The sequence below is a fragment of the Bos mutus genome, chromosome 5 (genome assembly GCF_027580195.1).
Source record: "Bos mutus isolate GX-2022 chromosome 5, NWIPB_WYAK_1.1, whole genome shotgun sequence".
Classification (NCBI taxonomy): Eukaryota; Metazoa; Chordata; class Mammalia; order Artiodactyla; family Bovidae; genus Bos; species Bos mutus.
The window spans coordinates 106,450,396-106,478,377 of NC_091621.1; the positions used below are offsets into that span (position 1 = coordinate 106,450,396).

A 27,982-nucleotide genomic window follows, 5' to 3' on the forward strand; every position below is an offset into this window, starting at 1 on the left:
GTGAAGCATTTGTCGCTAACTCTGTGCTCTTGCCTGGAGGGCCACCATCAGCAGCTTTTCTTTATTGTCCAGTCAGCTTGGCACAGCTGGCTTACTCTTGGACCTTCCTCTCCAGGGTGTAGAGAGGGCAGTTGTCTTGGGCCTGCAGGGTCACAGGTTAAAGGGCATGAGCATTCTGAGGGTAAAATCAAGGTCATCTGTGGCCTTTCTTGGAACCTGCAGGGCTGGTTGGAAGCAGACATATCACCTGAGATTGACCCGGTAAGCCTGGGCTCTGCACCCTCTCTCGCCTCAGCCTGAGGAAGATTCTGGAAGGTGGGATCTGCCTCCTTTCGACCGCATGACTATGAGTGACTTTGCTTCTTCAAACCTGTTTCCTTTTCTGTAAAATCTCACTGCCTGGGGCCATCACAGGATTACATGAGGTGACATGTGGAGCTGCGAGCACGCTGCCTAGCAGAGTATAGGTGTGCTCTATTATGATGCCGCCGCTGATGGAAAACCTCTGTGTGCAGGGCCCGTTACCACGGGGCTTGCAGGCCAGCTGGCCAGGGAGCTCAGCGTGCACCATTGTGACCTGTGTGGAGCAGGCTGCAACTGCAGAGCATGGGGACAGTGTTTGGAAGGGCCCTTGTGGCCCCCAAGTGGATCAGCCAGCAGGACCCTGTGGTGGGGAATTGGTGTCGCCTGTCTGCGGGTGCAGGCGATCTTGTCCGTGGGATTTTCCAGGCAAGAATAACTGGAGTGGGTTGCTGTTTCCTTCTGCAGTGTATGTTTAGTGACTTAATTACTGCCTGGCTGTCCCAGGCTTGCCCCAGGCTGTTTTCCACCAGTGTATTCAGAAAGGGGTCCTGTGTGCCCAGCTCCACCCCGCATTGGGCGTTTCCCACTCTGACTGTGTGCCCACCTGTTGAGGTAAAGAACTGTCTTGCTGCTCTCATGGGCATTCCTCCAAGTCCCACGAGCATGAGCATCTCGCTTGGGCCATTAGTCCTACAGACTTCCACGTCTCTCTGAAGTTACCACTTTACACCTTTGCCCATCTCCCCAAGGGGCCTCTCTTTCATATTGTATTAATATATAGGATTTCCTGGGACATTCCAGATTTTAGTTCCTTGTCACACTGCCTACTTGCCAAACTAGTAGTCAGCATATGAGTATGTTCACTTTGTCCATGTTGTTGGTTTCAGAACAGAAATCCTTAATTTGTGTGTGTGTGTACACTTACAGCTTTTATTTCTGAAATTTTGCTTAAGGGATCCTCTGCTGCCCTAAGTCACAAGGGTGTTTGTCTCCATTTTCTTCTAGTCTCTCTCTGGTTTAACATTTCACCTTTTTATTGAGTGCCGAGACCCAGTGAGTAGAAGGCAGTCAAGAAAAAATGGTCAGTGAGGAAGACAAAGGTCCGTACTGTTAGGGCACAGTCAGAAGGTGTGTGGGGTTGTGTCCTGTGGGCTCTGGTCTGCACACGGGCAGAGGGGCCGGCTAGGGGAGGGCAGGGTGGTCCGGGGCACTGGCCTAGGAGCCCCCCTGTGTTACGCATCAAGTCAGTAGTGAGACAGCCAAAAGCTTCCTTGGGCTCCTGGGGACACCCAGACTCCACCGGGGTTCTTTGTGGTATTGAGCCATGGGCGTGAAGGTTCAAGTCTCAGGGCTGAGGCAGCATGGGGTGGGAGAGCACAAGCTTTGGGGTGTTCTGCCCCATTCTCTTCTCACTTGGGCCACTGGATTCACCCTGGAGCTTTGGTTGTAATCAGGTAATTTGTCTGGGAAGTGGGCTTGATGATCACCAACCAAAGAGAAGGGTAAAAGGAGCAAAGGGGAAGATGTCTGTGACATGACCCTATAGGTTCCTGACCTGTCGGCCCACAGTTCCCATGGTAACTGAGCCAACACTTGGGGTGGACGGGTGGCAGGAGCTGTGCACCCGCATTCACGTTCCCGCGCATCCACTTAGGATCCTGGGGGGTCCCACTGACCTGCTTCCAAATCCTCCAGCCTTCCTGTTTTCTTTGGCCCCCGTGTTCCACAGAAAGGAGCTGGCCAAGGTAAACCAGCTGTGAAGTCAGAGAAGCAAGCCTTCTCCAATGTCCTTGTGAGAGTCAGCTCCAGACTGTTTACACCCAGAGGAGGCTTGAGGAACTGGTGCGACCTGTTTGAACCGCCCTTCCCAGCACCCCTGTAATTACAAGCCCGCTGGGTTTCAGGCAGAGTCCACCGGCTCTGCTCTGATCCCCGATTATGCAGATGTTTCTGCCAACTCCAGCCTCAGACTCCGTTTAGCTGACCCAAACAAACCAAGGCTCATCTGATGCTGGGTTCTCAGGCCTGGGGGCAGAGGACAGCCAGACACACAGGCAGCCCAGAGCCCAGTGGGGCCTGTGGGTAGGAAGGGTAGAGTGGCTGAGATGCGCTTAGGACAGCAGGCAAGCAGGCGGGTCGGGTTTCCGGGGAGCCCCAGGCAAGACCAGGCGGTTGGGTGGAGGGAGGCGGGAGAGTGGTTTCTGGGGAGCTCTGGGCAGGAGGGGTTCTGCTCCTTCGGCCTCGTAAGTCCAGCCTGCGGGAACCACCCCCGCAGTGCCCGGGAGCCGAGTCCTGCTGCCTCTGTCCACCCCCACCTGCCTCCTGGAGGACAGCCTGGTTCCTTTCTCATGCTTTCCTGCTCTGGTCCCCACTGCTGTGCCCCGGAGTCAGCAGGCTACTCAGACCTACCCTCCAGGGCTTCCCCCTCCCGCACCCCACCGTTCCCTGAGCACGGCACCCCTCCGGATGATGGCCCGACCCTCAAGATGTGTCACTGTCTGACTGAGCCCATCTCCCACGCCACCCACTGCACCCAGCCCCCCTAAGTCTCTAGTCCCCCTGCGCTCTGTGCCCCCCGTGCAGGTTCTAATGGACTTCTCCAAGGGCCAGGTCTCCATGCTGTCAGACCATCTTCATTCTGTCAGCACATTGCCCTCTTCTGTGTGGTCTGCGAGGTGGAGACGGTGATACCTGATGAATGTCCCTGAGTGTGGACTGCAGTGATGGCCTGTCTCCAGCCCACATGCAGCCTTTGCCCTGAGCAGAGGGCAGCAGGCAGATGTCGCGGCAGTGTCTGGGCGCCCGTTGTCATGAACACTCCCCTGTCCCCTTGGCCCCAGCAGTGCCAGCATTTAAACCTGAAACACATGCTTTCAGAAACATCCTTCTCATTCCTTGCTGCTTTTCAGATTTCTAGAGTTATCACTTAAAGATGAACGGTATTTATGTACAATATGTGCCAATGCGAAGGGCTGTACCACTGTGTACCTTGTTAAGAAATATCCTTTCCTTTTCCCTAAAGCTTTTCACAAGGGTTTTGAAAAGCAAAGAGGTGGACAGGTTTCTGCGGAGCCAATGTATTTTAATATTGATTGCCAATTTGAATATTGTTAGTAACAGTGAGATGAAAACCAGGTCTGCATCATGGTTTCATGTCGGCTGACGAGTCTGTGTTGAGCTGTCACTGTCTTAGCTCTTTTTGCCACCAGTTCAGCAATACCAAGTTGTGTTTTGTTGGTTATGTTTTTCACCCTGCTGTAAATTTCAAAATGAAAGCAAGACTTATTTTAAGGGAAGTGAACATGTGAAGTCACTTCTGACTGGTTGTGAAATGCTTGCTTTCTCCTTCCTAAAAAGGGGCCGCTAAAGGATGGAGTTGGAAGCTCAGGTTCAGCTCTGTGTCTTGATGAGCTGCTGTTCCCCAGGATTCTGGTTCCCATGGGAATGGGGCCATCTCAGCCTGTCCAGAGCTCTGGCCTCAAGGACAGCTTTTCCTGAAGGGACCACAGTCCCCTGCTCTCCCGATGCCTGTCTCCGTGTGTTCTGTCTTTTTGCAAGGTCTTCCTGCTGCTCCACTGTAGCCTTGTCTTCACCTGACTAACTCAGCATGAGATGGAGGAACTCAGGTTGTTTGAACTGTTCATAAGTCAGAGGTGCACGGCAGAGAGAGAATTGTGCCCTTATCGGTAGAAGTCGGTACTAGTCTTCCATGTTCTCTAGGAACTTCTAGAATGACCCTAAACAGAGATGAAATATGAGAGTGCTCAGCAAGGCAGAGACCTTTAGAAACTGCGAAACTGGGAAAAAGGTGACTACAGTTTTTAAAGACAGTGGGAAGAAAGGGTTGCAAATACAGTAGATTATTTTTCTGTCGTATTTCCTGCAAGGGCTTCAGTATCAGCTACATGGTATCCTTTCTATTCAGCAGGTCAGAGAATGAAACACATGAAACACTTCAATTTTTCACTCCACATTAGCCACTAAAATTTTCTCAATTACTCTTCTATTATTTATAATTTAGATAATCTAACTCTCCTCTCATATGTGAGAAAAAGTAGTCAAGCCTCATCTTGGCCCTTGTCAAAGCTGATAGAGTCTGAGCTTTGCCATCAAGCCCTGACCTGGAAGCATGTGGAAAACTCTCAGCAGCAGCCCAGCCTCTAGGGCTGCTACTGTGGGGTCCTGACAAACAGCGCAACTTACTTGAGGCTTGGTGTCCTCATCTTAACATGGGGACAGTTATTGGTGCTCATTAAGGCAGAGGCAGTATTTGGCGTGTAAAATACCTCCTGTGGTGCCTGACACGTGGTGGGTGCAGTAGGTGGGAAATAGTATTTGTTGCTCTAATTGTGAAGTAATAATAATCCAGCATAGGGTGACATCAAGGCAGTAGACACCTGAGAACCTGATAATTCCAGTAATGCTCCAAAGGTCTTTAGCCAGGGGTCTGTAATGTTAATTATAAAATCACTTTAATCAGAGCTACTAAAACGTTATGTTTCTATTGTTTTTCATCTTTCTAGTTAGACATTCCCTACTCTGGGAAGCTGTCCCTGGCCCTCAGCCTGTGAGATCCCCCTTGGGTGCCCTCAGCCCCTCACTTCCCTCCCGCACAACCTGTCTCACACTGGTCTGCTTCCCTCCCTGGCCCATGGGCCACGCAGAAGCTCCAAATCTCGGTTTTGTCTGCTCCTGCCAGTGGTAGCTTGTCATCTAACAACACAGGGGACCTTTGAGGTGGGACGGGGCGCAAGCACCCAAGAGCCGGCCGGCGTGGAGGTCCGGCGCTCACAGCGTGGCTCTGTCTCCTAGGTCGGGAACTACAAGCGGACGGTGCGGCGGATCGATGACGGCCACCGCCTGTGCACCGACCTCATGAACTGCCTGCACGAGCGGGCGCGCATCGAGAAGGCGTATGCGCAGCAGCTCACCGAATGGGCCCGGCGCTGGAGGCAGCTTGTGGACAAGGGTAGGGAGGCCACCATGGGGCGTCTGGGGCAAACCGTCCACCCTTTCTGAGCCAGTATCCTCTCTTGGAAGATCAGGGCAGGAGTTTGTCTCACAGTCTGGGAGCTGTGATTTTCTCCCAGCAGCACAGGCCAAGTGAGCTTTCCTCCCCTTTCCTGGGGACACAGGACTCCTGTCTTCCAGCAGCATCCGAGCCTCCCGTGGCAGTCCTTGTCAGCAGGGGACACGCCACGCTTGTCGAGTTAACTCAGAGCAGCTCCTTTGGGGCCGACTCCAGTAGCCTCCTGTCCAGTCAAGGGCCTTGCTGCTCAGCACCATGGTTTCTGGCACCAAGACTGCTTATTTATAAGTTCAGCCAAGTAGCCAGTCAGGCAAGACTCAATGGTGACATCCGGCAAAATTGAACTGGGTCTCCTACATTGCAGACAGATTCTTTACCGACTGAGCTACCAGGGAAACCCGTTATGTGATGCAGGTTTTACCTCCCCTCTGTCCCTTGCAAAACACTCAGACAATTCTAGAGCTCAATGACAGTGCTGCCATGGATGTGTGGATGGCATTCAGAACGTACTTCCCAGCAGTAGAGGGGGAGCGTTATTGACTACAGGATTTCCTGGGAAAGAAGTGGGTTAGTGGGTATTTCTCAGGGTGGGTTTGGAGGGGCTGACCAGGAGAAGCTAGGCCAGGGCAAGGGGCCCCCAGGCAGCAGGGGTCTAGACTAGCTCCATGTCTTTCCCCGGATGTTGACATGGGCGACCCGTGGAGCAGAGTACAGCGCCCTGGTGCAGAGTGGGGTGGCCATGCGCGGGTGAGGCATGGCTGGGGTGGGCCGGCTCCTCCAGGAAGCAGTGGCTGTCGTTATTTTATTTCCGCCTGCCTGAGTCCCTCTCTCAGGATCCAGCTGTCAGCAGTGTCCATACTGCTTACTCAGAGCCTGAGGTTCACAAAGCACTCTTATTTCCGCCTTTGTGGGTCCTGGTCCCTTCGGCAGGACCAGGAGCTGCTCATCTTGTAGACGTGAGAAGCCAGAGGTCCTGAGGGGCTAGCAGTTACTCACGCACACACACCATGTGTCTCTTGTCATTATCCACTCCAGCAGTCATTGTCCCCTGGGAGCACCCTGAGGGCAGGCCCTGTGTCCTCCCATTCCATCCTCAGCTTCTGTCACAGCCCATCTCTCTGTCACCTCAGGCCAGCTACACCCTCAGCAAAATGACAGGTCAGATTAGGAGTTTCCTTCCTGAGAACAGTGACTGAGGCAACCCAAGCAACCTTCCCCGCTTTCTGGAGAGCTCCATCCAGGCCAGAGCCAGCCAGATTCCTGTCTCCTCCTCTCCTTCCCCAGCCCGGGGCTTCCATTCTGCTGAGGGTTCAGGCCTTCATTCCACAAGCTGTTTCCAGGGCCCAGCTCCTCATGGAGGGAATGGGCCTCAGGAGAATGTGTGGTCCCACACAAGGGAAGCCAGGAGCCAGCAGGAGCCTGAGGGGTGGGCTCAGACTGGCCTGGCAGAGAGGTTAGTTCACTTCAGAATGCCCTCCTCCTCTAGCCAGCCTCAAGCAAATCAAAACTTCCAAGATGAAGAAACTTCATCTTGGAGTTTTTCAAGAGCTTAGTGTCTTTACAAAAAGGAAATGTGTGTAATCCCCTGGTTTCCCTAACAAAAGAAAACAGATCCAGCTTCAGTTCCTTATTTTCTTCTTGATCCCAGGAACTGAAAAAGGAACAGCACTAAGAAAAATATCTGAAACAGCCAAAAGGAAGCCTCCCAGCCAGGCAGCCAGACTGCCGGCCTCAAAGCCCAACCTAAGTGCTGAGGGGGCCTCACAGAAGGGAATCCCCTCCCAGGGCCTGTCTGGGCCCCACAGTGCCGAGTGACCCACCAGCTTCTCTCGTGTCCCAGGGCCCCAGTACGGGACGGTGGAGAAGGCCTGGGTGGCTGTCATGACCGAGGCAGAGAAGGTGAGCGAGCTGCACCTGGAGGTGAAAGCCTCGCTGATGAACGAGGACTTCGAGAAGATCAAGAACTGGCAGAAGGACGCCTTCCACAAGCAGATGATGGGAGGCTTCAAGGAGACCAAGGAAGCCGAGGGACGGCTTTCGGAAGGCGCAGAAGCCCTGGGCCAAGAAGCTGAAAGAGGTGCATCCACCCTGGGGCCCTGCCCTGCCTGCAGGCCCCTCACCCACCACCTGCTTCCCCTGGCCAGCCCTCCTGCCCTCCCAGGAGTTCCTGCCACTGCCTAGGCACAGGGGGCCTGCTGAGTGCCTCATTGCCATTTTTACAGAACCCTTATCCACCCATTTTCCTGTCCTGGGAGCAGGGTGAGACCCACACACACAGCCTAGAGCTCAAAACTGAAGCACTTCCCCCCCCACCCAGCCCCTGACCCCTCCATGTCATGAACCTTCTGGTCTATTGGAATAGTAAGTCCTGTTTGCCAAAGGTTATCTGAGATGAAACCGTTGTGGAATAGTGCTTTTTAAATTTAAGCAAGCTTCCTAAAACCCAGATTCCCAGGCCCCACCTCTAGAGATAGTGGTCAGGAGGTCAGAAGTGGGGCCTCTTCATGCTCAGTTTTAATAATCTCCTGAGTGATGCTGTGCCTGCTGGTCTGTGGACTACATTTTGAATAGCACGGTTTTAGAAGAGATGTTGGTGGCATGCAGAAATGCTCTTAACCACTAACAAGGTCACTCCCAACCTTGAACTTTTAAATGGTTCTTTCTCTTTTATGAGTTTTTCTCTCAAACTCGCAATGATGCTGATACTCATTATTTTACAAGTAGCAAATGGAAATCATCGAGCCTCACCCAGCCTTGGTTCTCCAGAGACTGTCATACCTACGCCTCAGCCCTTAGCATAGGCAGACCTGGAGCCTGGCCTGCCCCATTGCTAAGGGTGCCCCTACTTCCTACCAGTCCCATCCCCATCACGGACTTCTCTCCGGAACCGCACTGCCTCCCTCCCTCTCAGAGTCACCCCAAGCAGACTTCTGTCTCCAGGTTGTGACAACAGGCTTTCCTTGTCTACTCTGTGTCTTGTCTTTTTTGCCACATCCCCTTTCTCTTCTTTCTTGTCTCTGGTCCCATTTGTGATGACAGACTCCCTCATGAGGCTCTGGTTACAAACTCAGCTTTCTGCTGTAGAATGAAATCTGTGACTGTGGCTCAGTTAAGAAGCATCTATTAAATTACACACATACACACACACACCCCCATATCTATAGATATGTGTGTGTATTCATGTAAAATAGTCGTTAAAAATATGGAATGTGGCCTATAACCCTTTCTCCCAACGTTACACTCCTCTTGTGTTAGGTTTCCAGCTGCTGGGCCAGCTCTTCCCTCAGATCCACACCTCCGTCACAGTCTCGCTGCAGGTCACATGTGTGGCTTTCTCCAGCCGTTCTACGTATGGCTATAGCCCAGACCCAACAGTGCACCTGCCTCTCTTCCCTGCTTGCTTCTCCTCCTCGGTGCTTATCACCTACTCACTTACTCTATTTCCTCTTTCTTGCAGCTGCCTCCCCCAGCTAGATGGTGAGCTGTGTGAAAGCTAGGCTCTTTGTCGAGCACTGTACTCCTTCTGTCTAGATGGTATCTGATGACAAAGCAGGCACCCCGTCAGTATTTGCTGACTGAACTCTGTTTTAATGTGCTGTAATTATACTGGACACACAGCTTTGCACCTGATCTTCCCTGTCCTCTTAAGAGCACAGGCACTGCCCACAGTCTGTGTAACCTTGAGTGAGGATTTTGACCTTTAAATGTGGTATTTGGGAACTCCTTCTCCCTGTAGGTTGAAGCAGCGAAGAAGGCCTACCACGCAGCATGCAAGGAGGAGAAGCTGGCGATATCCCGCGAGAACAACAGCAGAGCCGACCCGTCCCTCAACCCTGAGCAGCTTAAGAAACTACAAGACAGAGTAGAGAAGTGCAAACAGGATGTTCTTAAGGTAAATCGTGCGGATTTTTTTCCATGTTGAGAGCACGTGCCTCACCCGTCCACGTGTTTGCCATGTGACGAGCCTTTGTCACTGCTCAGTCAGATGCATGGACACATGGTTGCATCAGTGCGGTCACCCGCCACCTCACCACAGCCCTGAGTGCCGCCTCAGGGCAGGGCGGCACGGAGCACTGGGCAGGCAGGGGTGTGACTCCTGTGTGTGGCGGGCAGGGTGCGGGGTGGCCGGGGTGGCCGCAGGCAGGAGGTGGGAAGGAGTAGCTCGTGAACGTCAACAGCAGGCAGCTGACGGCGAGCTGGTATGGAGGGCTGTGAGGACCGGTGAGCTTGACAGTCAGGCAAGTAAGGGCTTGGGACATTGCTGACAGAGAACTGCTGGAAAAAGCTTTAAGAGCCTGGGAAAGGAGGGCAGATGTGAGCAAGGGTTCCAGAACCCTTGGCTCCCAGCTTGGCCCCTGGTCCCACTCTTTTCCTGTGCCTTCTTCCAAGGGCTGGTAGTGGCTGGAGGCTGTCACCATCAAGGGCCTGCCCTGCTGCAGTGTCCACAGAAGGAAGTCTCAGCCTGGGTTTGGAGAGAGAGGTGAAGTTAGAGATGAGCTGAGCACTGAGCTTCAGGACTAGGGCATGAAGCCCAGAGGGGAAGCAGGAGTCCTGAGCCTCAGAAGAGCCTCTGAGAGAAATAAGGGAATTAGGCAGTGGCGGAAGAAATGGAGGAAACTTGGAGCGGCTGCCCAGCGGTGTGAGCGGAAAAGCTATGCCCTCTACGAAGCTCCTCACTGCTGCCCCCAAGTGGGGCAGAGACGCTGCTCCAGAGGCAGCAGGGCCGGGCCTGAGGCCGGCCAAAGCTCAGGGAGGGCCACTGCCTGCTCAGAAGGCTCCGCATTGTCATCAGGAACAGAAGAGCAGAGAGCAAAGGCCACCCCCCCATCCATGGTCAAAGCCCATTTCAGGGTCTTGAGAGTGAGACGACTGTGATAAATGGGTGACCCCAGCCCCAGCATCCCTCCCTTTACCCTAGGAGGCCCCATCACGCTGATGGTCCCCTTCACTGTCAAAGTCATATATGGGGGCAGGGAAGACTGTGTGGGTTTCTGACCCCAGGCACATCCCTGCAAGGGAAACATGCTAACTTTAGACTCGTCACACTGTCCCTAAACACCCTCGAGAAAAGGCTACACCTATGTTCGTATTTTCTTTCTGGTGAAACCCCCTCTTGAGGACAGTTGGGAAGGAATAACTGTGTGTCGGGGGGTGTCATCGGGGAGGAAGTTGGTATCGTGGGCTGGAAGAAAGGGAACCAGGACTGTCTGAATGTCTTGGCGCAGCTCGGTGTCCATTGTCTGTCACCTTAAATATCAGGATACTGTGAAGTAGAAGTATTCTGTTTGCTGAAAAGGAAAGTGAGGCTCCCAGAAAATGCACAGCACAAGTCTCCGTGGAGCTCAGAGCCCTGTGATCCTGCCTTAAAGGCAACTGGGGAGCCCCTGCTGCTATGGGCAAGACCCGGGGCACAGCCCTTCCCCATGCCAGAGGGGATGTGGTCACTGGCTCTGAGGGACTGCCTCTTCCCCAGTGGCTGCCTTCTGGGTCTTACTCCAGCTGAGAGGCCTGGCAGATGCCAGGAGTATGGTTGTGTTTCAGAAGTGGAGGGGCTGGAACTTGAACTTGGAGTTCTGTCAGACTCTGGAGCTTGTGCTTTTCAGGTTTTGGAATCTAAGGACAGGGGACTGAGACATTTTTGCCAAGGGTGTCTTTGGAGGTGGAGAGGGCCTCAGGATGAGCCTGGGAGGCCTGGCTGTGTTAGGGTGGGGAGGGCTGTTCATGGTCCAGCCTTGGGGAGAGGGGAATGCCCTCCAGGAGCCATGTGGGGCCTGAAGCCTCTAGGCAGGAACTTAGGGGTGCAGAGGAGACAGATTGGGGTGCTTCTTGGGTGCAGGGTCACCCACAGTGGCAGGCTTCATGTTGTCACCCGAGGAGTAGTCTAGCTGCTGATGGATTTGGACCTGGTGGAGGGAGACGAGGCCCTGGAGGTGGACAGGGTGGTGCAGAGCCAGGCTCGCTCACTCTCGGGCAGAGGGGAGCGGGCTGAGTGGAAATGAGTTCATTCGCGCACCTGGCCCCTGTCATAGAGCAAAGAGAAGTACGAGAAGTCCCTGAAGGAGCTGGGCCAGAGCACACCGCAGTACATGGAGAGCATGGAGCAGGTGTTTGAGCAGTGCCAGCAGTTCGAGGAGAAGCGCCTGCGCTTCTTCCGGGAAGTCCTGCTGGAGGTGCAGAAGCACCTGGACCTGTCGAACATGGCCAGGTGAGTGCCCTTCGCCGGGAGCGTGGGGTGGCAAAGTCAGTGGACGGCGCTTTGGTGTGGAGCTCAGTTGCTGCTCTCCAGACCGGGGGGGCGGTGGTCTTAGAGCCCACCTGAGGCCCTGCGAGGTCCTGCCATCCAGGACGGCTGCTTGCTGGCCCAAGTCTGATGGCCTCCTGCCACACTCTACCAGCTCTGGGTGCAGGGCTCTGCGTCTGGGCAGGGAGGGAGGGCTGCAGCTTGCACTGGCTGCAGTGACGCGTTTGAAATCAACCCGGGGGCAAGTCCAGTAGTCCCCCGGCTGGCGCACCCAGCCTGGGGGTGGCCTTACTGTGAGGACCTTCACAAGCTCCTTTCCATGCAGAGCAGCTGCCTGCCAGCCTGCTCCTGGACTTCCAGGGGCTCGGGGCCTTGGGCAGCACAGTCCGTGAGCCTCTGCTGAATGGAGACACAAGACCATGATATTTCTTCCCCACTTTCCTCATCTTTGGTCCTGTGACACCTTCATCGGGGCAGAGGTCTGTGCTAACCCCGGGCTTCGATGTGTCATGCACACAGCCAAGCCATTTAGAAATGACCTACAAGTCAGAGCTTGTCATCAATAGGGAATTACCTTCTTTTTGTCTCCTAACAATAAAAAAAAAAATGAAAAGCATTCAGTCGTTGTTCAACTGCTATGCCAACAGTTAATGGCTCGTTATGAGTGTCTGTGCAGTTGGTGACATTGTTCCCCATCTCAGTGATGAGGAAGTGGAGGCTGGGCCTGGTTTGGTCACTTGCCCAAGGCTGCCCTGCAGGCAGAGGCAGGGCGGGGCTGCAGGGCTCCTCTGTGTGGAGTAACTGCCTTGCCTCACTTAGTCCTCCAAGCCACCCTGGGGAGCAGATGGTCTAATAGTGTCCTAGGGCTGCCATCATAAAATACTGATACCTGGGCACCCTACAACAACAGAAATTTATTGTCTCACAGTTCTGAAATCAAGGTGTCAGCGGGCCTCGCTCCCTCTGATGGCTCTGGTCTAGGGGAGGATCCTTCCCTGACTTGTAGACACATCCCTCCAGTCACATGGCCATCTTCTGGGTCTTCACATCGTCCCCTCTCTGTCCCTGTGTCCCAGTTTCCCCCTTTGTATAAAAAGGTGGGTTATTTAATTTACAGATTACCTCTGTAAAGAACCCATTTCCCAACAAGCTCTCATCCTGAGACCCCTGGGGTGACACCAGCAGTATCTTTTTTGGAGGACACGGCTCACCCCATAACAGGTGGGTTGTGCCCACTGGACAGAGGAGGGCACAGACCCTGAGAGGGGGAATGACTGCCGGCCACACAGACCAGAAGTGAGAGCTCCGGGACCCGGGGTGGTGGTCCTGTCCCTCACGGGCAGCTTCCTAGGGAGGCGAGCCACTCTGGGCTGTGGAGCAGAAGCAGGAGTCCCCCAAGCTGGCCGACGGCATGTGCAGCCCCCACAGCACTGGCCAGTCTTCACTTGCTGAATGTAAACCTACCAGCTTTTTTGAAGGGATGAGGAGCAACTTTCCTGACACTCAGTTGTGGACCTGGTGAAATGGAACCGCACAGCCTGGGGGCCCCTGTGGCCCAGACACCAGCACCTTCTATATTATCTGACACAGAACAAAGCTGGGCTGTTGCCTCCTGGTTTGATTTGTCAGAACCTGAAGCTGTGGCTTCGATGCCACGGTTGTCATTTTTCCCCTCCTGTGTGCATCATGGCCAGATAACTGTCCAGCGTGCCAGGGCAGGCGTCTGATCTGCACTGGGACGTCGACCCTGATGCGCTGCAGACCGTGATGCTGGCTCTGGGCAGGCCCTGGGCGAGGCTGACCGGTGGCTTTCCCTTCCTTCCAAAAGAGTCATGCTTCTCTCTCTGATTTAGCTACAAAAACGTTTACCGTGACCTGGAGCAGAGCATCAAAGCCGCCGACGCAGTAGAGGACCTGAGGTGGTTCAGAGCCAACCACGGGCCAGGCATGTCCATGAACTGGCCACAGTTTGAGGTAGGAGGACCCACTGGCCTGGGTGGGACCTGGGCCCACAGCGCCGAGTGCTACACTTTCTCCTTCCAGCTCAGAGTTGGCCTGTGCCCTGTTGACGTGGCAGTGTTTCCACACGGTCACCTTAGAAACCAAGCGGATGTTTAGTGTTCCAAGGGGCTTTGGGCACTGCTGAGGGGCCTTCTGAGTCTCTGGCGACGGTGCAGTTATGTTCTTTGTGAGGACTTTGACGGTCCCCTGTTGACCCTAGGCATTCCCTTCATGGAGATGCCCTGGCGGTCCCTGCTCAGCCCTGCAGGATGGCCAGGGAAGGAGTGGCCACAGTGCTCCAGGCCTGGAGGGCCGGGGCCACCATCTCAGTAGCCTCTGGCCCAGGGCGGGCGGGGGCACGGTCTCAGAGTGTATGTTCTTACACAGAGGGTCTTGTTCTTATTTCCTTATATAAATTCAGTCAGCTTTGGTGCGGGATTAGCTTTCTTTTCTCATTTTCATGGGTCCAAGCTATCCAGTGTTTTTACATGCAAATTCAAGGGCCTGGAGCCCTCAGGACTCTTCCAGTCTGCCAATTGGGTTCCCAGTACATGGACCCCTGAGGATCACAGAGAAGGCAGTGGCCACAGTCCCAACACCCTGCCCTCTGGGGGACAGGGCTCTCCCCACATCATGGTAAATCAGGGGCTGGGGAAGCTCTACAGGGCCACTGCTGCTGCCTCCCCCGGGAGGGGCTGAGGCGACCCCTCTGTGCTGGGCTCCAGTCACCTGGTTTCCTCTGACTCGTCACAGCCAGAGCCCAGGCTGCGCTCAGACCTGCCCCACCGCCTCCTCACTGTGGGATGCTGAGCAGGTCCTTTGCCCTGGTTGTGCCTCGGTTGCCCCATGTGTAATATGGGGATGACAGTGGTACCCATCTTCTCTGTGGCCGGGGCTTCAGTGGCCTGGTCCATACTGGCTCTTGCCCCAGGGCCCCCCACACAGAACCTTGTCTAGCCCCATCCTAGCTTGGCATCTTTTCAGCCCTCATACCAGTGCCTTTTTTCTGGAGCTTCTCAAGAAAGCTTCTCCACATGACGATGTGGGTCCCTACAACTGAGCCCTCCCCCTGCCCCCAACAGGGGCCAAGAGCAGAGGCCTAGGGCCTTCCCAGGTGGAAGTGGTTCTGGAAGAAAAAGCACAGCCCCTTCTCCTCCCCCTGGTGAGGGCACTGGTGCACGCACCCCTGGGTTCTAGAGACCCCTTGTGATATGCACCCCTCCAAGCCCTGATTCCCTTAGGACTACAGGTCCCTACTCAGGGAATAGAGTGGTCTGGAAAGGAACACTTGACAGGCAGTCTTGCTGGCATGGGTGTCCTGACCACAGCCCGTGGTGGCTGTCCTCTGTGGGCCCCTTGAGCTGGGAACGCATGCCTGCATGTGGCGCACGCCTGCAGCTCTCACAGGCCTGGCTGGACTTTCTCTAATGAAATGATTTCTTTTTATTTTCCATGCCACAAGGATGAAGTAAGTTCCTATTTTATGGTTAACTTGTTGAATTCCAAATCTCCTGCGGTGTGGTCAGCCCCTGTGGGTCTCTGTGTGGCATCCACGGCCTGGTGTGACAGCATGTGCTGGTTAAAGAACCAAGGCCGCAGTGTGGCCCGGGCTGTGTGGTTGTCCACATTAACAGCAGGCCCTTCCCTTCGCGGTCGGCCAGCTGTCGATCGCACTGGCCCTTGGAAGCCACCCTGTCAGGACAGATGTACATTCAGAAGGTCACTCTGGGGACTCTGAATTCCAGTCGAGTTCTCAGTCAGCTTATTTCAGTTAAGAAGATAGGTGACCTAAGTTTGGGATTGGGGGCCTAAGTCTGCCACCAACTGTAGTGGGCAAGTCACTTTTCTTTCTGGGCCTCGGTTTCCTCACATGACAAATTGGCAGTTAGACTTGATGTTTCTAAGGTGGCTTCTGTAACTACATGTGAGCACAGCTGTGGGCTTGGTCATCCCAAATATTAATTCAGATAAAGTGATTTGGTAATGGGTAAAGTGTTTGGCACCAGGAACCAAAAAAAAAAAAAAAAAAGATAATGGGTAAAGTGGGCCAGGGGAAGAATTCATCACGCGTGTACACACACGTGCTGTTCTCCCCGTTTCCAGCACAGTTGATAAAAGCCTGTTCACATGCTGGGAACCGTGAGCCTTCAGAGACATACACTCTGTGCTTTGTTAGCTCACACATCGCTCAGGTGGAAGAAGACAGCCCTGTGGGGCGAGTGCGACTCCTCAGGGTCCTGAGGGATGCGGGAGCCCCCTGCACCTGATTCTGTTTGCACCCAGGGCCCATTTCCCAAGCCACAGGCTGGCTCAGGTCCCGCACCCAGCTCTCCTGCCTCACTGGGAACGTCAGTCAAGAGATGGATGGGAGGGTCTTTAGCACTGAATGCCAGCCCCTCAGAGGGACTCTGTCTGCTTTGGAAGCATGAGGAAACTTGGCAAGGCCTGGGGTCTGGAGGCTGAGTGTCACAGGGCTGGGGTGGGGTTGGACGGGGAGGATGCCTGGGACTGGGACTCAGGACCCCTGCGTGCTGGCCCCAGTGTTCTCAGCAGCTGTCTGCCCCTGGAGGCTGGCCCCCAAGGAGCACCCACCTTGCACGGTGAAGAGGGCCAGTGGCGGGCATCACGAGCCTGGGGTCACTGGGAGGCGGGGAGGGCAGACGCAGTGCAGCGAGGTGCCACACTGCGCAGGGCCGGCCAGCGGCTCGCGGCCGCAGCGTTAGGCTTATGTGGCCTCAGACAAATGAGCTTTCTGACTCCTCTTCCCTGGTGCCTGTTGCTCAGGAGTGGTCTGTGGACCTGAATCGAACTCTCAGCCGGAAAGAGAAGAAGAAGAATGCTGATGGTGTGACCCTAATGGGCATCAACCAGACTGGTGACCAGGCTTCGCAGAACAAGCCCAGCAGGTGGGCACTGGGTACCTCTGTCCCTGGCAAGGCCCCCTGGGTCCTCTGCCAGGGCTGGAACGCCCCTACCCAGGGATACTCCCCAAAGGGGCCCTGCAGGGAACCCAGGGGCATCTTTCCAGACACTCTGCTGGGCAGCAGCCAAGGGCCTCTCTTGGGAGAATCTTCATTTCACTCGGTGCCAGAGCTGCAGAAAGACCTGGAGAAGGAGCCTTTGCCACAGTGCGCTTTGGGCCCCTTGTGACAGAAAGAATTGATGCAGGGTGCTGTCCACTGTGTGTCCCCAGCGGTGCACACGGGCAGGTGGAGGTGACTGAGGGCGTCCTTCACGTGGAGTCAGGGGCCCTGGCCGGGTGTGTGCTTACCTTCCTGTGCCGTAGGCAGGTGCCTAATTCGAGGGTGGGGCACTCACTGTCCAGTGCCCCCTTCTTCAAAGTACCCCTGCTGAGAGTGTTGGTTATTCTGAGTTTGGATTGAACAGGTGGCACTGAGGTCCTCAGCTCGAGGAGGGTCAGAGTTCCCAGCAGATGAGTGTTACTGTCCTCCGCAGAGCCAAGGCTGCCCCCGGGGCCCCAAGGCCTCCGTGCCCTGCTGAGTTTTAACACACCTCAGGCTCCAGACCTCCTGGGAAGGGTCAGCATGGTTCCAGAGGCCTTCTGTGTTCCTGGGCACTGAAGCCCCCACCCGCGCTCTCTGGGTTGATGTGGCTGCTCGTCACTCAGCTGCTGTGCCAGTGCCTGGGCAGGTGGGCTTGGCTAAGTGACTGCAGGCATGAGCATGTGCCAGGGGTCAGGCCAGCACCTAGGGGTGGGGTAGGGTGGTCCATACCAGCCAGGGCTGCTGCACAAATTCAGTTGCCCAGCACCAACCTCCTGTCAGAAGGTCAGCTGGAGAAAGGTGCCAAAGAGGGGGTAGGGCCTGGTGGTCTCAGTCATGTGGCCCAGATGCAGGCAGCAGGCAGGCATAGGCCCAGTGCCCCTGGCCAGGCCTGAAACCCATGTGGCAGTGGCTGGCCACTGGGGGGTCCCTCTGGTGGCATCTGAGGCATGTCTTCTCCTCCCCTCCCCACCCTGGCTGAGCCATCCACCCAGCACTTAGCGTGCCGGCTCCATGCTGACTGGCTAGGAGATAAGAAGTGTTGCTGGCCCAGGCAGCCCTGGCCTGCAGCTTAGTGGTCGGGCCTGCCTGCTCAGATGTCCGTGGCGGGGTCCCCAGGCTCTCCAGGCCCGTCTTATCTCGTTACCATCTTGTTCTGTGCTCAGTACCTGTAGTCACTGCATTTCATCACTGGCTGTCTTCGCTCAGGCCAGGCTGCAATCAGAGTTCTCTTTGGTCCCCTCTGGGCCTGGCACACAGTAGGCAGTTAGCAGACGGGTTTTTCTCTCTCTCTCTGGAGCAGAAAATGGGTCCTTCCTTTCTTCCTAGAAAGGATTATTCAACAGGCTTTGGTTCTGATTTTGGAAGTTGCAGATCCAGAAGACCCAGGGAGGAGGCTACTGGACCCTTTTGTCGTCAGGACAGGGCACTGGGGGCTGTGGGGTCTGGAGAGCCCCAGGCTGAGCCGCACAGGTTGTCAGCCTGCCGGCCCTCCACAGAGGGCCAGGTGCAGGACTGCAGAGAGAAGCCCTGAGCCCAGATGCACCTGTGCTCCAGCAACAGCCTGCACACATGCAGGGCTCCTGTTAGGACAGGCTATGTTTAGACACAAGGAGGGAAAATGCAAGTCTTATTCTTTCTTAGACACTTTAACCGCATTCAAGAGCCAAAGTATTGCTAAGTGTTTCACTAAAACAATCTTTCTGCTCCAACACACTCCTCCCATTTGACAGGGAGCTGATTTGTCCCTTCAAATCCTGGCCCTGTGTTCTTGCAGCTGGGAGCACCTGGGACCGTGGGGGCTGCCGAGTTGGGGTCCCCTGAAAGCTCTCTCTCTCCCCGTAGTGATCTTAGTGTCCCGGGCAACCCCGAACGGTCAGCGCAGTCACTGTCCAGCTACAACCCCTTCGAGGATGAGGACGACACGGGGAGCACCGTCAGTGAGAAGGAGGACATTAAGGCCAAAAAGTTGGTGAACAAACGTTTCCCTCTGGCTTCCATCTCGCTCCCTCTCTCTCCTCTCTCTCTGTCCAAGGTCTCGCCCCCTCGGCACTCAGGGCAATGCATGAGGCCTGCAGGAGGCAGCCCGGCTGGTGGATGGTCTCTGACTTCTCGATTTCTCAGGGAGGGAGGCACCAGTTAACAGTCTGTGGTTGCTTTTTCTCTGCCCTGTGTTAACCCTCGTCAAGGTCCAGCCCATGAGCACAGGAACACGGGTGCTGCTGAGGGGCCCGCGCTCTGCAGAAGGAGTGCCAGCCCAGCCCAAGGGCTCCCCGGTCTCCCCGGGCGGGGTCTGAGGCTCCGAGCAGGGCCTCAGGCCTCTGCCAGCCCCACGCTCAGGATCACTGGATCAACCCTTTTTTGCAGCGTGAGCAGCTACGAGAAGACCCAGAGCTACCCCGCGGACTGGTCAGACGATGAGTCTAACAACCCATTCTCCTCTACGGATGCCAATGGGGACTCCAATCCCTTTGACGAGGACACCCCTTCGGGGACGGAAGTGCGGGTCCGGGCCCTTTATGACTATGAAGGGCAGGAGCACGACGAGCTGAGCTTCAAGGCCGGTAGGTGGGCGCCCGGCTGGCCTCTGGGGCCACTGCTTCCAGCCTGTCCGTTTGTTCAGCTACACTGGGTCTTCGTTGCTATGCACAGGCCTTCTCTGTTTGCAACAAGCAGGGGCTACTCTGCAGTGGCTTCTCTTGTTGCGCGGCGTAGGCTCTAAGCGTGCGGGCTTCAGTACCTGCGACTTCCAGGCTCTGGAGCCTGGGCTCGGTAGTTGTGGTGCAGGGGCTTAGGTGCTCCACGGCATGTGGAGTCTTCCCAGACTGAGGATCTAAGCCATGTCCCCGGCATTGGCGGGTGGATCCTCGCCCGCTGCACCAGCAGGGAAGCCCCAGCCTGCGCTTTAGGTCTAGTTCCATTTGTGAGTTCCCCGCCCCATCCCACCTTCCATTTCAAACATGGCAGACGCCAACACCAGAGGTGAGAAGACAGTGAGGCACCCCGTGCCTTTGCCCAAGACGCCACCCCAGCCAGGCTAAGGCCTCTGCATAAGAGACACAGACCCAGGCCATCTGGCTACCCCGCAGGCTCCCTGGAAACAGTGCCTGCGAGTCCCCAGGAGAGCCTTTCTCCAGAGGCCCACAGCGGGCAGAGGGGCCCCCAGCACAGTGGTAGCATCCCCATGGCCCCCAGAGCCTCTTCTCGGGGCTTTGCCTTCTACCCTTCCCTGCAGCCCTGCCACCAACACAGCTTTGTTACCAGTAGCTGAAACCCGGGTTTTATGAAACAGCCTGGATCCTTATCATATGAGCTCTGTATGTGGAAATTTTCTATCCTGGTTTCTATTTAATGCCGGCTTCAGTTCAGCAAATGGCTTGCAACCCTCTGTCTGAAGAGCTCTGTCTTAGAGCCTATCCCCAGAGGTTTGGTCAGCCTGGCTCCAGACGGGCCAGAAGGGAGCCAGGGTTCTTCCTTCTGCTTTGCCCCTCCTCGGAACCACCCCAGATCCAGCATCACCCCTAGCCCTCCACTGCAGGGGTGCTGGGCCCTAACTCAGCCAGCGCAGGCTGAAGGGCTCCCTGAGTCTCCATCTCTGGGGCAGACCCTGTGTCCGGCCTCCCACCCACCCTGGCTGAGAGCTGTGTCTAACAGCGGCCTTCTCTCAGCCCTCAGAAAGTAGCTAGCTACCTACTCCACCCCAGAGCTGGTCATAGGGTGGCTCTGGCTGCTTGTGGGACGTTCTCGTGTGTCTTTAAACACCTTTGTCAGTTTTTTTTTTTTTTGGGGGCCATGCCTTGTGGCTCTCAGGATCTTAATTGCCCAACCAGGGATCAAAGCCATGCCCCCCTGTAGTGGAAACGTGGACTCCTCACCACTGGACCAGCAGGGAATTCCTTTGAGTTTCCCGACATTCTTGACTGGGGTTGTTTCCACCCTACTTTGTTTACTTTATTTGTTGGTTGACTGATTTTTAATTTTTTATTCTTTCTGAATTTTTTTTTTAAGTTGGGCCCTGTTGTGCGGCTTGCAGGCTTGTAGTTCACCTGTGAGGGTCCCCAGCAGTGAAAGCGCCGAGTCCTAACCACTGGACCGCCAGGGAGTTCCCTCTAAATCTTATCTTTTGGACTTGTCAGCAATTTTATAGATTTAAAATGTCTCGTTATCAAAAGCAGACTGGAATGAATCTTTCTAATCACCAGTTTACATTTTTACAATTTGGCAGGTTCCAGTTGGTTTTGTCTGTTTTCTGGCCACCCTGAACAGGAGAAGGCAGGCCTGATCACACCTGTGGTCCTTGTCCCCTGGCCTGTCTCCTTGAGAGGCCAGGCTCCTTCTGTCCCTCTCTCATCTCCGTATCCCCTCCACCTCCCAGGGCCTTGGTGCAAAGTAGAGGCTCCTTCTTACTTGAGAAAACAGAGGCTCGGTCAGACTGAAGTAGCACACAGAGCCGTGGGGAGAGTCCAGGACCATGCCAGCGCACTCTGGGTGTTGGGAAAGCTTGGTTTCTTCAAGTCAGAGGACAGATGCTCTGTTTTCTGTGTAATTTTCTTCCCCCCACCCCGCCGAGGTCACATTAGTTCCTGGCCACACCGCTTCCTCCTGTCTGGAGTGTGCCCTGGCTGCTCCCCGCTTCTCTGGGCCTGGGGAGCCTAGGGTCTCCACCTGGTGAGCTTCCCACCACATGCCCCCCTCTCAGAGCTGCTGCCCGTCTGCTTCTGGGAGCCTCGCCCCGCGAGGCCGGATGAGAGGCACACCAGGCGTCCGTGTCGGCCCTGCCGGAGCACAGAGAGCCCCCAGGGTGGGAGGAGAGGGGTTTCCCACTCGTGACGCCCACCCTGCGGCCCCCTGCATCGCAGGAGCAGCGGTGCTGACGAAGTGGGTCCCCAGCTGCAGGCAGAGAGCCATCTCGTGGGAGTCGGCAGCACGAGGACCAGGTGCTCGCCGCGCGCTGGCGCCGACCCGGGTCCTTCCGTGCTTTCGCCCCTAGTCCTCACAGCGCCTCTCAGTCTCCCAGCAGCTCTGAGAGCCCCGGGTGCGGCCCCGCGGGCCTCTGGGTCCACAGAATGAGGAGTCGGGGAATGCTGCTGAACAAGATATAACTGCCGGAGGAAAACGGTGCAGCTAAGCCTGAAAAGTGGGCCAAAATGCCAACGAGAAACACAAAGCTGCAAACTGAACAATGAAGACACCTCAGCAGGCCCATCTTCTGCCAGTTCTCAGAGCTGTCCCTGCGGGCTGGTCACCAGGCCACTCCTTCCTGTCCCCTGGCTCTGGCCTGCTCTGGCCTGCTCTGTCCACCCTGAACAGGAGAAGGCAGGCCTGATCACACCTGTGGTCCTTGTCCCCTGGCCTGTCTCCTTGAGAGGCCAGGCTCCTTCTGTCCCTCTCTCATCTCCGTATCCCCTCCACCTCCCAGGGCCTTGGTGCAAAGTAGAGGCTCCTTCTTACTTGAGAAAACAGAGGCTCGGTCAGACTGAAGTAGCACACAGAGCCGTGGGGAGAGTCCAGGACCATGCCAGCGCACTCTGGGTGTTGGGAAAGCTTGGTTTCTTCAAGTCAGAGGACAGATGCTCTGAGCTCGGTGCTGGGGAGAGAAGAACGGGCCCCCATGCCTCCCACAGCTGCAGTCTAGACACAGACTAAAGGAAGGCATGGAGACCACGGTAGCAGTGCTGGAGGAGACTCAAGAAGACCGTGTGGGCCAGGCCGGGGAGGAAGGCTGCGGGGGGTGGCACAGACCCTGTGGGACGAGGCCTCGGACCTGGCCTGGGCAGTCAGAGGGCGAAATCCTGCAGTCTCTGCAGGAGCTCCTCGGGCAACTGAGACCGGTGTGCTTGAGGGGTACTGTGTGAGAGACGGGGGTCTTTAATCTCTCAGAGCCACCCCCCCCACTGGATACACAACTTCAGACGCGACTTAGTAGAGGAAGAGCCAGGCCCTCATCCTGCCAGGAGAATGCCTACGCCTCCCACCTACGTTAGAGACCCTCAGCGGGCCCAGGGTGAGGGCTTGCCAAGACAGCTCCCTTTTTGTCTTGCAGGGGACGAGCTGACCAAAATAGAGGATGAAGATGAGCAGGGCTGGTGCAAGGGGCGCTTGGACAGCGGACAGGTCGGCCTGTACCCCGCGAATTACGTTGAGGCGATCCAGTGACGGGCTGGTGGGCTGGCTGGCGGAGGGACGGAGTGGAGGTCCAGCAGCTCTGTTAGCCGTTGGCCCCGGGCAGCGGCCCCTCCAGCCAGCCATGCGGGCATCCACTCCTCTTCCTGCAAAAGATGATGGTTCCATTGCTCTTGGCTTCATGGTGTCTCTTGAAGGCAGACAAGCTGGTCATTTCACCTGGAGCTCGGCCCCCTTTCCACAGTGCAGATGGAGAGAGGAAGCTGCAGGACAACAGGAATCACCGCCCCCCCCCCCCCACGCTGTGTGTTGGCTTATCATGGATCCGTGTATTCTTGACCTTGTCTTTCCTCCTCTCTTCCACGTCAATGGTAACGGTGGGTTCCACTAATCCTTGCTCCACTGATTCCTTTCTCTGACAAGTCCCATCACCTGCTAAAACTTAAATGAACAAACTTACATGCCATTTTGTGAGTGAACACTTTGAGGTTTTTAATTTAAAGGCTGTGTACAGTTACTTTTTTGTATTCCCATTCTTGCTCATTTATACTTAAATTATGACAAAGGTCGATGTCCACCAGTGGTCTTGAGGCAGTGTCTCTGTTTCCATGCTCTTCTGTTAATCACCCATGCCACTGCCTGGGGCGAGAGCCGGCAGCCTGGACAGGCCATGTTTGAAGCAAGAGATTGCAGTAGAAAGATGGGAACACGTGGCTAGGTTTCCAAGGTGAATGCTCTCCGCGTTTGGGGTGTCCAAATGTGAGTTTTGCAAATAACCTTATGTAGTCCTCTCTAAAGCCGCCATATTTAAAGTCTATTTTCACTCTATTTGTGCTTAAACTTTACTCTTGCAAATTAACAATTTTATCAGTGATTTTTGAAAGGTTAAAATATAAGACTAACGTTTCAAGTGAATGCATCTATAGTTAAGATGCTTTATATTAGACTGTCACGTCTTGGTGTATATCTGTATATACTATTTGATATTCAGAGAATCTAAAGAGATTGTCTACTGTGTTCATGAGACTGAGCAGCTTTTGACAGTGGCTTCAATTTGTAAACTGCTTGAAGACCATCCGGGCATCAGCCTGGCTGGTTGGCTGGGCCCAGTGGAGCCTGCCAGAGGGACGTCTGTCCTCGCTGGCCAGCCGGGAGTCCAGTGTCCTCAGCCCAGCTAGCCTTAGTCCCCTGTAGCAGAACACTGTACAAAACTCCCGCGTCTTTGCGAGCAGCTGCAGATCTCACTGTCATCCGTGTTCCTCGTGAGCAAAGAAAAGCTGGGTCTCACCCCACAGCACCAGGGTCTCCTGAGCACCCTGTGGCCATCAGGGAGCCGACAGGCTGGGACAGGAAGCTGCCCTGTAACCACGGGCTGGCGAGGGAGGGCAAACCTTTCCTCTGTGTAACTCAGACATGGGAGAAATGGCTGCTGCCACCACAAGCTATGCATTCTACTCGGTGTTTCCAGTGAGCTTGATGTCTTGCTTGGAAAGTGGATGTGTGTCTGTCTGTCCTGAGGATGCGTGTCTATCTGTCCTGGAAACTTACCAGCAGAATCCTCATTCCTTTGCTACAGATGTACCAAAAATTGTCAAGTCTTTTCAGTTTAGGAGTTTCTTTAAACATATAGTATTTTAGAAAAAAAAATCAATAAACAGTTGATCTCGTGATTATGACCGTCTCTGTGCCGTGCGTGTGCCTCCCACCCACACAAGCTGGTGGATGTGTCTTCACCGGCGTCTGGAGCCAGGCAAGACCCCAGGTGCAGGAGCACTGCCCAGGGCCCATGTCCCTGCTAAGCTAGAGGCCGGGGAGTCGAGGCACCCCGGGGTGCTTCCCTCCCTCCAACCTGCTTCTCTGTGGTCTCGGTGCCCCCAGCATGGGCAGCAGGCTGGCACTTCCCTCCCCTCCCCGAGGCCCAGACAGCAAGACCAGACCAGAGACCACTCACGGCCCGAGCTGCTTCGAAAACGTGTCCTGAGCACCTGCTGTGCGTCAGGCCCACTTCAGTGGCATCATCTGTAAAGAACTGCCCAGCTCCAAATACGCTGCGAGTGAGGTGGGCCCTGCTCTCTGCTTCTGAGGAGACGCTGAGCCCATCGAGGCTGCCCGCTGCCCCTGGCAGTCACCAGCTTCCAGTTGCACCTGGGGAGGCAGCCTCTGCGAGACAAGCGGGGTCAGGGCAGGCTCCCAGTCCCATGGCCTGAGCTGAGCTGGCCAGTCCTGGGCACTCCGTGAGCTCATGTACTGCGGTGCCAGCCCACTGGGGAGGCTGGAGTCCCCATTTTACAGAAGACACCCCGTCTGGAAACAAGTCCAGCGCCCTGCCCAAGGTCCTACGACAGAACTGTAGTTCAAACCTGCATCTGCAGGATTCTTGAGGGCGAGCCCGTTCTCGCTCCCTCCATCAGTGGATAAAGAACAGGGCGGCTGAGCAGGAGGAACCCTCACAAGTCGGAGTGAAACAACCTCTTTTCTCTGCTTCCTGTGCCCCCCAGAGCTCCTGCAAGGAATCCTGGGAGGCCTGCTGCCCTCTCCTGTCCTGGCCCTCAGGGCGAGCTGGAAACCTTCACCCACCCCTGGGCCTCGTCCTCTCCAAGCCAGAGCGATGCCTGCCCCCCATGGAGGTTAGACTCGGAGTCACAGGCCGCAGGTGCCTGGCACCACGTCCCCCGGCCCCAGTCAGGACCCCCTGGCATCCTTGGCCACCCCTCCTTCACCCTCCATGCTGGGCCACCAGGTCCCCTTTGCCTCTGTCTTCCCTAGCCCCATTGCCGCTGCCCTTCTCCCCCCAGACCATGGCTGCATCCACACCACGCCCAGGGGACCCTCAGCAGCCCACCCCAGTCCCCTCAGCACATGGGGGGTGATATTCCATGCTCTCCAAGCCCCCCCAGGTCATGCTCAGAGGGCAAATGATCTCTGACCTAGTGACCCGGACAGCCGCCCCCTGTGCCCCTCACCAGCCCTTTCCCCAGACACCTGCAGGAGGTCTGTGCCCCTCTCAGGGGTTTTCCCTCAGCCGAGCGGGCAGTGACCCCTGGGCTGACTTGTCTCTGGAGGGAGTGAGCAGAAGGGGTGGGGCCAGGCACAGCACCTTAATGGACAGACCTGGGGCTGCCTTTGTGGGGAGGCTGAGGCTGGGGAATAGAAGCTGCTGAGGTCTGAGGCTCATCCCCCGCCAGGCAGGGCCACTGCCAAGCACAGGGCCAGAGGACCCAGGCTGACCCCGCACTCCTGCGGGACAGGCAGCTTCTCAGCCTGCTGTTCGCAACCAGCCTGGGGCTAAACATGAATCAGCTACACACCCGGCCCTGTGCTGAGCACCCCTCCCTGCAAAGGACCTTAGAGACTTCCTCACGATGATGAGCCCCATTTTATACCAGAGAGCTTGAGTGGCTTGCATCACACCACACAGCAAGTCAGGGGCAGACGTGGGGTCCAAACTCCAGTGCCCGGCTCCAAAGGGCACTTGTTCTCAAACATCTAGAGGGCTTGTTGCAGCGTAGCTTGCCAGGCCACATTCCAGAGTTTCTGAGGCCCAGAGTCTGCATATCTAACAAGTCCCCAGGGGACGCTGACCTGGGGCCACACTCTGAGCAAGACAGAGCTGCCCTAAGTACCCGTATCTGTGCGCTCCGTGATTTGTTCACATGACCAGCAGATGCTCCTAAGCCAGCTCTAGGCCACAGGACCTGGGCCCTGGGGACCTAGAGATCAATCAGCCACAGTCCGGGCCAAGGAGGCAGGGACAGTATGGACAAAGAGAGCCAGGGAGGGGACTTCCCTGGTGGTCCAGCGGTTAAGGATCCGCCTTGCAATGCAGCAGATGTCGGTTTGACCCCTGGTTGGGGAACTAAGGGCTTCCCGGGTGGCTCAGCTGGTAAAGACTCCGCCTGTAATGCAGGAGACCTGGGTTCGATCCCTGGATTGGGAAGATCCCCTGAAGAAGTGAAAGGCTACCCACTTCAGTATCCTGGCCTGGAGAATTCCAGGGACTGTATAGTCCATGGGATTGCAAAGAGTTGGACACGACTGAGCGATTTTCACTTTCACTTTGGGGAATTACGATCCCATATACGGCGGGGCCACTGAGCACACACACCACAACTACTGAGCCCAAGAGTCACAGCTGGAGAGTCCGTGCGCCCCAGTGAGAGACGCCCATGATGCAGCCAAGACCCAAAGCAGCCAAAGAAACAAATAAGGAATCTTTTTTTTTTTTTATGTTAAAAATTGTTCTAAAAAAGAGAGCAAGCCCAGGGAGCAAGGGACACCAGGCCAGCGGGACCTCCCATCCCTGGCAAGGGGCAGGGAGGGCTCAGTGGCAGCTGGGTAGTGGAGAGAGAGGTGCCCCCCAGGGTCGATGGGCACCTTGCGTCTGCAGGCAAGTCCCTTCGTATCTCTGACCCTCAGTTTCCTCATCTGGAAAGTGGGGAAATGGTTCCCATCTTTTCTTTTTCATCATCATCTGGGGTCAACAGTGTTAAAGGGCTTGTTAAAATACACAGATATAAGGCACCACTTTATGAAAGTGGTCTCACCCCCAAATACCATCCCAACTCAAGTGGATAATAATCAAAGTATGCAGACCCCTGATGGAGATGCCAGATCCTCCCCAACCAGACGCTGGGCATGAATGCTTCCTCCAAGCCATATATTCATTCATATACGAAACTGTATATAAGAAGGCTGGACTTCCCACCCCAAAATCTGATAAAATATTTTTTTCTTCTCTGAAACTTGAAGTCTTACAAAGGTGAAAAGTTGAAGCCAGTGGTCAAGAGCATGGACTGTGAGGTCGTAGTCCCTGCACTCGAACTTGACTCTGATAGTGGGACCTTAATTAGTTATGTTACCTAGAACAAAATACTTAATTTCTCTGAGCCTTGGTTTGCTCGTCAATAAACGACAATCGTATTCTGGGGTTTTTGGTTACTTAAAATGGCAATAGTAAACGTTTGTGCTTCACTCCATGCCAGACCTTGTTCTAAGCTTTTTGACATCTATTAACATTTAACACAGCAACACTCTGAACTACGTAAATATTGTTATTCCTGTTTTCATAGGTGAGGAACCTGAAGCACAGAGAGGTTAGGTAACCCGCCCAAAGTGCAACAGCTAGGAAGGCTCAGACGTGGGTGGTGCAGTGCCGTCCCTGCCCACTAGGTGGCGCTGTTGGACTACGAGAGCGCCGGCCTCGGCCGGTGAGGGCGTGCCTGCCCCCAGGGCCGCTCAACCGCAGTTACCTATCAGGATGAGAGTCATCCCGAATCAGAGCCA

At 55.4% G+C, this 27,982-nt stretch overlaps 1 protein-coding gene across 1 annotated transcript in view; it reads left to right on the plus strand.

Moving 5' to 3' along the window:
* The window catches only part of PACSIN2 (protein kinase C and casein kinase substrate in neurons 2), a 115,406-nt gene extending 91,034 nt beyond the window's left edge, over positions 1 to 24,372 (plus strand). The window contains 10 exon segments of the mRNA XM_070371484.1: positions 5,116 to 5,272; positions 7,173 to 7,360; positions 7,362 to 7,409; positions 9,069 to 9,224; positions 11,362 to 11,537; positions 13,427 to 13,547; positions 16,359 to 16,480; positions 18,422 to 18,544; positions 18,944 to 19,140; positions 22,620 to 24,372. Of these exon segments, the coding sequence (XP_070227585.1) occupies positions 5,116 to 5,272; positions 7,173 to 7,360; positions 7,362 to 7,409; positions 9,069 to 9,224; positions 11,362 to 11,537; positions 13,427 to 13,547; positions 16,359 to 16,480; positions 18,422 to 18,544; positions 18,944 to 19,140; positions 22,620 to 22,732 (1,401 nt within the window). The 3' untranslated portion in view covers positions 22,733 to 24,372.
* Positions 24,373 to 27,982: the final 3,610 nt, after the last annotated feature.